This window comes from Gossypium raimondii, chromosome 5 (assembly GCF_025698545.1).
Source record: "Gossypium raimondii isolate GPD5lz chromosome 5, ASM2569854v1, whole genome shotgun sequence".
Lineage (NCBI taxonomy): Eukaryota > Viridiplantae > Streptophyta > Magnoliopsida > Malvales > Malvaceae > Gossypium > Gossypium raimondii.
Window position 1 is genome coordinate 49,366,763 of NC_068569.1, and position 12,766 is coordinate 49,379,528.

General features: G+C 32.5%; 2 protein-coding genes across 4 annotated transcripts; both read right to left on the minus strand.

Moving 5' to 3' along the window:
* Positions 1-1,603: 1,603 nt before the first annotated feature.
* On the minus strand, positions 1,604-4,183 carry LOC105766358 (multiple organellar RNA editing factor 8, chloroplastic/mitochondrial). Of its 2 annotated transcripts, XM_052629999.1 has the most exons (5): positions 3,695-4,183; positions 2,639-2,736; positions 2,474-2,539; positions 2,069-2,389; positions 1,604-2,014 (listed from the first exon to the last, which is right to left on the minus strand). In XM_052629999.1, exons 1-5 carry the CDS (start codon positions 4,123-4,125, stop codon positions 1,752-1,754), a joined length of 1,179 nt encoding a protein of 392 aa, XP_052485959.1. In that variant the 5' UTR covers positions 4,126-4,183; the 3' UTR covers positions 1,604-1,751. The 2 variants fall into 2 exon arrangements, with proteins under 2 accessions (XP_052485959.1, XP_012441235.1); XM_012585781.2 differs by having other exon boundaries at positions 1,604-2,389; positions 3,695-4,182.
* Positions 4,184-5,947: 1,764 nt separating this feature from the next.
* On the minus strand, positions 5,948-9,111 carry LOC105766359 (cold-responsive protein kinase 1). 2 transcript variants are annotated; one of them, XM_012585785.2, is made up of 7 exons: positions 8,926-9,111; positions 8,178-8,284; positions 7,925-8,040; positions 7,608-7,818; positions 7,295-7,532; positions 6,976-7,126; positions 5,948-6,525 (listed from the first exon to the last, which is right to left on the minus strand). In XM_012585785.2, the coding sequence occupies exons 2-7, from the start codon at positions 8,248-8,250 to the stop codon at positions 6,157-6,159; spliced, it is 1,158 nt and encodes a 385-aa protein (XP_012441239.1). In that variant the 5' UTR covers positions 8,251-8,284; positions 8,926-9,111; the 3' UTR covers positions 5,948-6,156. The 2 variants fall into 2 exon arrangements, with proteins under 2 accessions (XP_012441239.1, XP_012441238.1); XM_012585784.2 differs by having other exon boundaries at positions 8,178-8,303; positions 8,926-9,110.
* Positions 9,112-12,766: the final 3,655 nt, after the last annotated feature.

The following is a 12,766-nucleotide window of genomic DNA, read 5'->3' on the forward strand; positions in this document are numbered from 1 at the left end:
TTCGGGTCCAACTTGCATCCCCGCCTACCGTCGCCACGTGCCAAAAACCCGCTTCCCGCAAGTAGTTCTCTACAACGGTGATGGAGGAGCATGCATATTCCGGATATCGCATTCCAATACCCGATCTACAGACTTTTATAACAAATAATAAATTAATAATTATCTAAAAATGCATAAATAAAAAGTTCTTAAATAATATTTAAAAATTAAATTTAACACTTACCATTTTCATTTGTTCCACCGATATGTGATGCTTATCAAAACGAGTCAATGATCCGGCCATTGATGAAATCATACAAATTTTTACGATTTATAAAAATATAAAAAAATTTTAAAATTATTTTAAAAAAGGAAATTGAGAGCAAATTGAAATTAAATATGGATTTGAGAGAATTTTGGAAGGAAATTGAGAGAATTTTGGAAGAAAATTGAAAGGAATTGAGAGGAAATATGAGAGAAGATTTGTTTGTGAAAAATAAAAAAGGGTGGGGGTATTTATAGTTTTTTTTTTTACCGTTGGGGGGCAACGGTCAAATTTTTGACCGTTGGGTACTGTTCACGCGCGGGTCGAAATCGCGTCATTGAGGGCGTGATTTGTTGCAATGTCAGCAACTCGCGCTGACGTGGACGCGATTTTCTGACACATACCCTGACATTGCGCTGACGTGGACGCGATTTCGCGAAAAATAGACCATTCCGATAAATAATTAAATAATGGGCCCATTTCGATAATTTTTGAAAAAAAAGACTTTTATTGGTAAATTACCCTAAGTTAGTGATGACGTAATTGTTTACTTTTAGCTATCGGTAATGTCTGGTTCAGCTCCACGACAAAAGAAAAGTATGAATATTTTAACCCTTAAAAGTATGATATAGATAATAAAACAAGATTAAAAAATTAGAACTTTTAAAACATTAAAGGGTAAATGAAAATGTTGACCACTAATATTTGTATATTTTGTCAAAACGATACTAATTATATTTTTAATCTTTTTAATTATCAATTTCTTTTCAAACTATAATGTACCATTAAAAAGTTAATTGAGGATAATATAAAATTTTATATGTGAAATATTTTTATGAGATGTAAACTTAAATAACCCTATAAGATGTATATGTAAAAATAATAAATTAAATAAATAATACATGAAATTAAAAAATAACACTTAATTTAAAGAAAATAAACATAATTAACCAAACGTAAGAAAGATTAAAACCTTTTGAAAAAAATATTAAAACCTTAAACTTATTCAATAAACATGTTAAAAAACAAAAAACTTAAAAATATAATTAGAGTCGTTTTGACAAAAAATAGAAATATTAGTGGCCAAATTTATAATTAATCCAACATTAAATTCTCACTAGCTTAAAATATAAAAAGAGTGACATTCGGCAAATCTCGTTAACATAAATATTAACCACCAAATTCTCTCTTAATCAACAAAGGGATGATAGATGGAGTCATGACTTGTAATGAACAACGGAGAAACAGACACTTCTTCAATAAAAAGCCTAAACATATCCAAATTTAAGTGACACCAACATCATCATCATAATAATATATTTAGAAAACATCAACAGCAGTCCATCCAACACGACAAAATTTCGTACTAATGAAGATATACTGATGAACTTAGCAAACATCCACAGCAGTACAGCAATTCATTTTAATAGCCACAAGCTCAACAGATATTCTCTTTATCTACAATGTTCCTAAAAATGTCTTCTTTCAATTCATCTAAAACAAATATCTAAGACTGGTAATTCCCACCAGGCCCGCCCATATTTGGCGGATGGTTATTCGGATATTGCACATTCTGTGTATTACCTTGGTAAGGATTTTGGAAATTCTGAGCATTTCCACCCATGTTACCAGACCATCCTTGATTCGGTGGACCCGGTGGCATCCCACCCATGTTGTTCGGCGGCGGCATTCCTCCTCCCATGTTGTTAGGAGGCGGCATTCCTCCCATATTGTTAGGAGGCGGCATTCCTCCTCCCATGTTGTTCCGCGGTGGCATTCCTCCCATACTGTTAGGAGGCGGCATTCCTCCCATATTGTTAGGAGGCGGCATTCCTCCCATATTGTTAGGAGGCGGCATTCCTCCCCCCATGTTGTTGGCTGGCATACCTCCCCTATTGTTGTAAGGCATTCCTCCCATGTTGTTAGGAGGTGGACTTCTAGCTGTATTAGGAGCAGCATTCTGCATACCCTGGTTAGGAGGAGGCTGCATGTTTTCCCTTCTTCTCTCATAGTTTCTTGATCTGTCATAATTACGAGGCCTGTCATTACGTCTATTTCTTTCATTTGCACGTGCATTGTTCCTCACCCATTCCTCATGGTACTTGGGATCATAAGGCACAGCTTGCCCATTAATGAAAGGTTCACCTGAAAAACAATAGCATAAAACCAAAAACCCCCACCATGAAAGAATTATTCAAGATTTTTTTAAAAAAAGATGGTAAAAAATACCTCCATAATCTTTATTCTTCACGTCCAAGTAAGAATCTGGAAGAACCCAACGAACTCCAGGAAGTTCTGAGAAGAAAATAAAATTTTATAAGAACATCACAAAAAGCATTTCTCGAAACAGACTTGTAGTGACAAGAAAACTAGATAACTTAAAAGGACATGTACCCTTGATCTTGTACGAGAGCTCTTCAGAAACAAGGGCTCCAAAGGCATAATAATGCCGAGTAGAAACTGAATAAATTTTCATTCTAGCTTCGTCTTCACTGTTAACAAGACACAGAAAATAAACTGTAATTACAAAAGTAATGTACACATTTCGATAAATTATAATTACAAAAGTAATGTACACATCTAGTCATGGGATAACCGCAATAAGTATCTGGAGAAAAACATTCCTAATCTGGAATCTCAATCAGAAATGAGATAAGTTACGATCATGCAACATGGCAAACCTAAGAGTGGCAAAAAGTTGTTTCGAAGACAGTAATACTCAATAGGAAGAGATACTTCTACCGAATCATATCAAGTCGTGCTAACCAAAAACTGTCAGCAATGACACAAATATCTGTTCATGTGTAGCATGAAGATACTCTAATAACACCGCATTCCGAAAATTTCAAACATAAAGACAAGCACTTTATATGAAACAAAAGTAATTTGTAAATAAAAAATTACAGAAGAAACAATTAGAACAACTTACAATAAGTTATCTTGGACAAATTTTCTTTTATTAAAACAAATTACCACTACCAAACTAAAACCAAATGATTTTCTCAATGGTAAATATGAATTCAGAGCCAAAGTAAAAGAATTGCAGAACATTAAATTCAACACATTGTTTCTCTTCATTCCATTCCTTTCCAACTTCGAAGAGAACAATACCAAGTAAGATCTCAAAATAAAGCAATAAACTCATTTTTTTCCCCCATGGAAAAGCTACCCTAAAACAAAGGAATCGAACTATATTTTATCTTTATCCGAATAATTTCCTCAGCATTCATTAGTGGGCAAAAAAAACATGAATTTTAAGGTTTCGTTTCCTAAAAAATTAGTACTTCATTAAAAGTGAGTAAAATAAAACAAAAATCCCAATGCCATATACACAAAATCAATAATTTTCCCATCAAAATTTGTTAGTTTATTGCAAACAATTAAACTACTCAGCTTAATATAAGATAAACAATCAAAAACGAAACCCATCATAAACCAACAACAAGTTACCTGCCCACTACTTGAGCTAGGGTTTTGATATAACTATCAATAATTTCATCCCTAGTAGCATCCTCTTTAGGGGGCTCCACCACAACGAGCCAATGCTCAAAATCACAGCCGTCGAGCAATATTGTCTCCTTCGGGGGACGATTCGAGTAATTAGGACTCGGGTCATTGAGAGAGGACCTGGCTGCTCGAGTGGAGAACGATTTGACAGTGGGGAAAAGTGAGTCGCGAAGGAGGAGCGAGTAGCAAAGTGGGGCACGGAGACGACGGAGGAAAAAGAGGGAAGGGGATGGCGATGAGGTTATTAGGGTTTTCACGGGGGAAGCGGCGGCGGCGGGGGAAAAGGAAGAGAAAGGGGGGCATGAAGGGAAGAGGAAGGAGGTTAGGGATTTTGGTTTGGAGAGGAGATAGCGAGAGAGGGATTGGGTCGCCATTTGTGGAAAGCCGCTACGATGATGAGAGGAACCGAAAGGAAATTGAAAAATAGTAAATAGGGTTTTGGAAGGGCTTTTAAAGAAGATTAGAAGAAGGACAAATATGTAATTTTATAAATTTTGAAGATATCATACTTTAAAATTAAGGGTAAACTTCATTACTAGTCATCCACTATTAGTAAGTTTCAATTTTAGTCCCTCAACTATGAAAAGTTATAAAATAGTCATCTAATTATTCAACTTTTCTTTTTAATCACCGACAGTTAAATAACTAACAAGAAGATGATGTGATAGCTTTTAAAATTAATACAATAATAAATTTAGCTCTCGATATGTGCACGTTTATTAATTTAATCTTAAATTTTAAAATTTAACCATCAATGTTTACACATTATCTATTTTAAAAATTTTAAAAATCGAATAGTTAAATGACCATTTAATAAACTTTCGTAATTGGGTGATTAGAAAAAAACTTACTAATAGTTGAGTGACTATTAGTATAATTTACCCTAAATTAATTAAAATGTTACATGAAATATAGTATAACAATAATATAAATGAAAATACAAATTTATATATTAAATTACTAAATGTTATTATTTATATAAATATATAATATTTTGAGTACGGTTATACATTAAAATTTCGCTATTATTTTTTAATTTCAAGTTTAAATTTTTACTAATTATTTATTATTTTATATCTAATTATTGTAATAAGTATGTAATAAATTAGTTTTTTTCATTTTTGTTCGATAGAAGTAAACAGCATTAAGCGAAAATTTTTTTTCATTTTATTACCGTAGTAACCAAACGAGACATATTAAAATATTCTAGGGCTTTATAATTTTTTATATGAGATTTAATATTTTGATTGATTAAGTTTTAATTTCATGAGAACTTTATGTGTTGACTTGATAGTTAGGGCGTTCACCGTTCCAAATATGGTCTGGATTCGAGTCGCGCTAGTCGCGTTGTTGATAAGATTTTGCTTTCATCTTGTAAGTCAAAAAATAGTTTTAATTTGATGACCAAATTGGGATTAATTGATTTGTGAATTACATGGCCAAAGTGAAATTTCTTAGCATGTAGCCAATTTTTCTGTCTTTCTTCCACCAACCTCAATTTTAGGTGTGAAAAGCAGGAATGATTGGGTGAGGCCACCAATATTAATCCCTCTGATTTTTGTTTCATTTCTTTTGTCATCTTTTCTTTGGGTTGGTTGCGAACTATCCAATCCCCACCAAATCCAAGTCAAGCCCAATGACTTCAAACAGGCTAAATTATGACCAAGGATGTCAACTTCATCTCTTTGTATTTCCTTTCTTCACATTATCTCAGGAATTCCCAGTTTTTCCTCTCAACTTCCACATTTGTTTCCCTCAATGGAATTGCTTGTGAAGTCATTGGTTACCGCCCGCCGGAAAGCTCCGTTCAGATTAGAAACTAGAAACTTGTCTTACAAGTTAAGTGGCAAACTTGTCTTACAGCTTGGATTTGGATCAGGTTGCAGGTTGCAGGTTCCAGGATTGGTTGGGGATCAGACAACGGCATTTCTGGTGGAGAAAGGCACCGAGTATCATTGGAGTCGATCTGGTTTACGACCCTGCTGTTATCTTGATTGATGAACCAACTTCAGGGTTGGTTTCAGCTTCTGCTCTTAATGTAGTGACACGGCTAAAATCAATGGCAATCAATCAAGGTAAAATCATTAATAATAATAATAATATTAAAGCCTTAATTGAAAAAAAAAAACAGGTTGAACAGTGAAGAGATTGATCCTTACAAATGTTCAGAACAATGAAAGAAGTGGGAGCAATGACTGAACTCAAAAAAGAATCAAAATATTAAGGCACAAATGATTACAATTTACATAAATTTACAGCATTGCTGGTCTCACAAAACAGGAAAGATGAACAAGGTATAATGTGGCTAAGCAAAACCTGAAACCCGAACTGTTACTTCGATGAAATCAGGAAGAAAAAATTTCAAAAATTCTTCCTAAAGAGTACCAAAACAAGAATAGAACAACCTAATTGCTTCGGTCGAATATTGAATTGAATGTCATTGTAGCATACGATGTTGTGACATTTTCTGATGACGAAGATGAATTCCCCCCTTTGCCTGTGCCTTCAGATATCATGCCGGAGTTATCTTTTTGGCCTCTGAGTGCTGTGAATTCCGAAAGAAGGCCAGGTCTTGATATATTCTCATCATTCACAGCTTCTTCTCCCATTAGCATCTTCACCACTTGAGACATGGATGGTCGGAGTTTTGGAATGTCTTGGGTGCAAAGTAAACCAATCTTTAGAAATTTCTGAGCCTCTTCTTCATCATACTCGCCGCCCATTGATGTATCAACTAGTTCCACTAGTTCTCTGGACTCATACTTGTTCCATGCCTGCAGTTGTAAATCTATTTAGCAACAATCTCAAAATCATGTTGTAACACCGAAGAACAAAATCGAAACATGAGAAGCTTAGTGACTTAGCTAAGTGGAGATTGACCTAAAAGATTGGATCAAAATCACGTGACTCCACCATCTGACATCGGATCATGTGACTCCACCATTTGAGATCCAACAACATAGAATGCCAATGTAAATGTGGAATTCAAAAACCTAAAGATTTAAGGTTTTCTCATTGTACATGCTTGAAACTTCTGTTTCAAATAGTATTTCGTGTATGTTATTAATGTTTGTTTAAGCTAAAAGCTAAGCTGTAGGCCAACAGAGATTTAATACGTATGTCCCGTGTGGGATATTATCTCTCCATGTTTCTACACACTAAGAGACTTGAATTAAGGTAACAATGAAAGCGACAAGAAGACAGAACATAGAAGAAATTCATACCCTCTCGAGAAGGTATTGCTCTGATAGAGGCAATCTTCTGTTTGTGTTGCATCTACCGCTAACAATTTCCAACAGCAAAACGCCAAAACTATAAATATCCGCTTTCCTCGTCAACTGGCCTCTTATAGCATACTCCGGTGCTAGATAACCTCTACACAGACCACATGAGGAAACACGAATGAATTAAAGTGAAAAGGAAATTTGGTAGATCAGTAAATAAACTATGCAGAGCTTGAATCATGTACTCCGTAACACCAAGTCGATTCACTAAGAACGAAATACAGAACTCACAAGTATATAGAGCAATGTAAGAACTCACGTTGTTCCAGCAACACGTGTACTTATGTGGGTCATGTTGTCAGGGAAAAGCTTTGCCAGGCCAAAATCTGAAATTTTGGGATTGAGATTTTTATCGAGGAGAATATTGCTTGCTTTTATGTCTCTGTGAATAATATGTGGTTGAACTTCCTCGTGAAGGAATGCAAGCCCCTTTGCAACACCGATGCAAATGTTACGCCTTGCTTCCCAGCTGAATTGCATACTGCTATGCCCTCCACCTAAAAGGTAAAGAGGCCTCAGGTTATTAACGTTCAAGCGGATATTAAACACGAACCAAGAATAGAAGTAATTACCGAGAAGTGTTTGTGCAAGGCTGTTATTCTCGAGATAGCCATAGACCAAAATCCTATGGTTTCCTTCCACACAACAACCGCACAATTCAACCAGGTTCTCATGCTCTATTTCAGCAATCATGTTTATTTCCGTCAAGAACTCTCGTACCCCTTGCTTTGAGTCCGCTGACAGCACCTTTATAGCACCCATGGTACCATCTCCGAAAGTTCCCTGTTCATTACAAAAAGTACAGTAAAAAAACAGGATTAGTTTCGCATGCAAGCATTTATCAAAGCAGTGTTTCAAAAATATTCAAACAAAAGAAGATTCCATTCACCTTATAGACAACACCGAAACCTCCCTCACCAATTTTATTGGAATGATGAAAATTTCCAGTTGCCATTTTCAGCTCCTTGTAAGGAAACCGTTTAGTGTTCAGAATACCCGAAACCTCTGTGCCAATGAGTATGCAATTAGAAACTTATAAGTTTCTACGACAGGGGACGGAGTTTTATAGCCCCATGAGCCGTTTTCTTAGGATTGTTGGTTCGAAAATGAAGAGAGAACAATAAGTCAAGTAAGCAGCATACCTTCATCTATTTCTATTGTTTGTTCAGCTGAGAAAGTTTTCTTTCTCGAAAATAAACATGAGAAACAAGCCATCACCAGCTGCTGCTCAGTTCGAATAATCAAATGCCTTCACACAGACGAAAATCCTGTGAGGCCAACGTAAAGCATCAAATAAGAAACATAATCGTCCATGAACATAAAAAAGGTGTACACTGTTGCCTTATAATACCCTAATTAACATACCCTATAGAACAAAACATATTATAGATTAGCTTCTAAAATAGAACAAAAGATCACAAATTAAACTTCCAAATGTATTAGCTAATAATTTTGGAAACATGCAAACTTTGCTGGTAAGTTGAAAGGTCGAAGGGGCACATCAAGAAAAATTGTTCTCATTTTCTATAGTATCTTAGCACATCAAGAAATTAAAATCTGATTTATGACACCCAGAACTATGAATTTTTTTTTAAAAAAAAGGCGAAAGCAAAAACCAACATTTTCAATTTGCCTCTGTTTTGCTAAAAACAGAGAAAATTTAAATCCATGAAACAATATTTTTTTGTGGCACAAAGAATCCAAGAAAACAAACAAGGAAGAAGAGATAAAGCATCCAAAACTCCATCAAGTACACTACTTTTTTTTGAATATATCCAAATCCCAAGCAAACCGAAACAAAATAAAGAGATCTGATAAATCATAAATCTTTTTCTCATTAATTTTCCTGTATTTTATTGAAAACCAAACAAAACCCAGATTGGAACTAACCTCAAATGCGTAGGAAAGTTGCAACAAAGACTCCGACAACCTTAGAACCGTGAATAATTGAAGAGCTGTGAAGTGTGGACTAAATTCTAGTCTTCCTGCAGTCGTTATTAGAGGTTCAAGTGGACGAGTATAGAGTATAGACCATTAATAAGCTAAAAAGAGAAGACCAGTCCAACACCACCCAACGGTTTTACGTAATTATCTATTTTCTCTCTCAAATTTCTTCGAATACTTATCACGTATGCAATTTATCACGTCATTTTCTTTGTCCTATTATTTTTCAAAGGGGTCCCTATACTCTTTATAATTTTGGAATTTAGTCAATGTACTTTTATGACCAGGATTTTATTCCTTTACTTTTTCATATTTAAAATTCAGATCCAATTATTAAAATTTTAATTTTATTTGTGTCAATAAAAAACTCACAGTGTAACTAATTTAAAAAGTTAAAAGACTAAATGTAAAAATTCTAATAACCTTTTGTTTTTAAAATGCTAGGTTATCAAATTGTAGAAAAAATAAAATAAAAAAGAGAAATCCCACGTGAAGTTAAAGATGGGAAGGAAAAGTCAAGTCAATTAAGGCTTCTCTCTCTTTGACAATACCAGCATTGTTTATTTTAATATTTGGAGTTTATAATTTATTTTATTAGTCAAGTTAGGTAAAGTCAATTTCTTCTTAATATAAAATTTTAAAATTATAAAATATCATCCACTCATAATAAATTTACTTGTTTGTGTAAATATATTATAAATTCTAAATTCTAGCTAAAGGGTGATTTTTCAAAAAAATTATATTTTTATTTTATTTATCCATAAATTATTTTTATTTAATTCTAATGTATATTTTTAAATTTTATTTTATTAGAACTATTTGTATTTTTTTACAAATATAATGATATTCATATTAAAACTATTTATTCTAATATAATTCTTCTTCCTTTATAATTATTATTTAATTTGTAAAATTTCAATAATATTTTTTTCTTAAATTATTTATTTATCTAAAAAAAGTAAAACTATAAATGCTAACATTTTGAAAAAAAAAATATGATCAGAACCGTTCAAAAAAAATCTCAAAAGATTTAAAATTCTTCATCCAAGTTTTAGGCTTCCTTTGGTTTGGCTTTGCATGCCAGTGAGGTACAGTTGGGGGAAAAATATGATACCAACCTCACTAGTCAGCCATTTGGTTCAAAGATGTCATCAGGAGAAGCCATCTCCACCAAATTTCAAATCACTGGAGATCTTCGCAAGAATCGAAATTAATCGAAATTGTTGGTATTTTTAATGCAAAAATACCCTTACTTTTGTTTATTATTTTACCATTTTATCCTTGAAAGTTAAACTATAAAAAATTAAAAATAATGTTACTATTTGTGAAAATAATATTTATCATTGTTATAAAAAATTTGATCCAAGTATAATGTTACTATTTGTTACTATTTGTGAAAATAATATTTGATCCAAGTATAATGTTACTATTTGTGAAAATAATATTTATCATTGTTATAAAAATATTTAACTATAAAAATTAAAATAATTATCATTTTATCTAATAAATAATTTAAATTAATTATATAATTCATTAAAATATTGGAAGATACATTTTAATATTTTATTAAATGAATTTATAAATTCACATATTTTAACAATTTTAAAAAAGTAAAATAATTTAAAAAACTTCTATTATATATCAATTCTAATCTGATGTCCTTAATAGTCATTTTTTATTCTCACTTCACCGCTACAGCTGCGTTTGAATCCAAACACACACTCCACCATTGTTTCTAATCTCACTGCTATAATATCCAATCTCACCGCTACAGTAACTAATCTCACCGCCACCACTGTTTTTAAGCTCACCGGAGGTAAACACACCACCCATCCAAACTAAGCCTTAGTAGCTCAATTTCTTTTTCTAAATTCTACGTGATTTTTTTTAATTTTAATTTTTTATTTGATTTAATAAGCATCATTTAGTATAAGAATAATTATTATTCTTAACATACTATTTTTACTTATTTTGAAAATGTATTGTTTTCAGTTCTTTACTTTTATTATTTATAAATTCTTTTAAAAATAAAAGTTAATGTAATTATTAAATATAATAATAACAAATATATTTATAAAATTTCAAGTCAAAAGCAAAGGTGGCTTAGCATTGTTGTCAGGCGTACTATCCTATTAAATTCCAAGTAATTTCCTTCATAGCTTTCATGTGTTAGATTTGCACTTTTTGAAGTTAATTCTAAAACTTTTCTCATTTTTGTTGCACATATTTAATACACGTTTTATATTCGTGTTTATAATTTTGTATATATTAATACTTTTATTATATTTATTTTTACATCATTAATATAAAATAAAACATGAAATATGATATATATATATATATATATGCATATATAAGAGTGGACGTTTCAAAGGTTTAGAAATATGTAAAATTTGATAAATTTTAAAATTATACATGATATTTAATTTAATGTGCAATTGTATATATGAACTTTAATTTGATACAATTATATGTATGAAATTTTGATTGTGGTTCAAATAAATGCACGAAACTTTAATTTTGATTCAATCAACATATATAAACATAAAATGATGTTATATCAATAATTATGTTTGTTAAGTATGACTCCTATTTCAGTCAAATTCGAAAAATAATCTTTTAGTTAAACTTTATTTATCTGTTTCAATCAAACTCTGATTAGTCTAGATTATTTTATTATTATTTGACCTATAGCTGGAGTTCTTCATATTTCTTTTGAACCTCTGCTTCTCTCGCTGCTTCTCTCGCTGCAGCCTCTGCTTCCCTCGTTGTCGCCTCTGCTTTAAGTTGTAGCTGGAGTTCTTCATATTTCCTTTGAACCTCAAATGTGGTCGCTTGCATCTGAGCCATCTGATCTTTTAACCTCTGAACTTTAGCTTGAGCCTGACTCCCCGAAGCCATGTATTGCTGCGAGCTGGATCCAAAATATTGGGTTGGACTAACAAAAGATCCTTGAAATCGAACTCGGCCATACCTTTCAGGACCCAAAACTTCAGTAATAATCCGGTTATCAACGTCTTCAGGATGAACAGAACTATCACTAGAAACAATCGCTTCGTACTCCGCCTTTTTATCCTTTAGTTTTTCCTAATAAATAAATCACATAGTTAGGAACGCAATATATATTAAAAAAACAAATGCAACATAACAATAGTCGCATTACAAGCAATGAATTAAACCATTAGAAAATAAACACTATAAATAACTAAAATAAGTCAAATCGTATTAAGTAAACGTACCATAATTTCACCAGCTTCAGGAGTCATAGTAGATCCATCTTTCTTCCTATGTGTAATTTCAAAAAGTTGAAGGCGTCCAAATTTTTGATCGGACGACCGTTCCTACAATATAGTAGTAAAAATATTATTTAATGGAAAGTTATACATATTTGACAATATTAAAAAATTAAAAATACCTCCGCCTCAGCTACACATGCAAAACTTCTCAATCCGACTGTGTGAGTGAATTTTTGTTTCTGCCTACTGCTTTTTCCAACTCGTTCACGATCTTACGTTATGAAATTTTTAGTACGTAAATAGTAAATACTATAAACCAAAATAATTACAATAGTTTGGAAGTACGTCATACCTCGCCTTTCTTCGAATGCCAAAATCTAACCGCATCTTCCCATTGGTACATCAGCATACCCGGCGGGACATTTTGCAATTTCTCATCGAGGGTTGTTTTTGTCTTATAATAATATTTCTTCAAAGTACTTTTATGGTCTCTTCATCTTTTTCCTAATGCCTTCTTTACATAAGCATCTGAGACCTCTAAAGCAAACTTC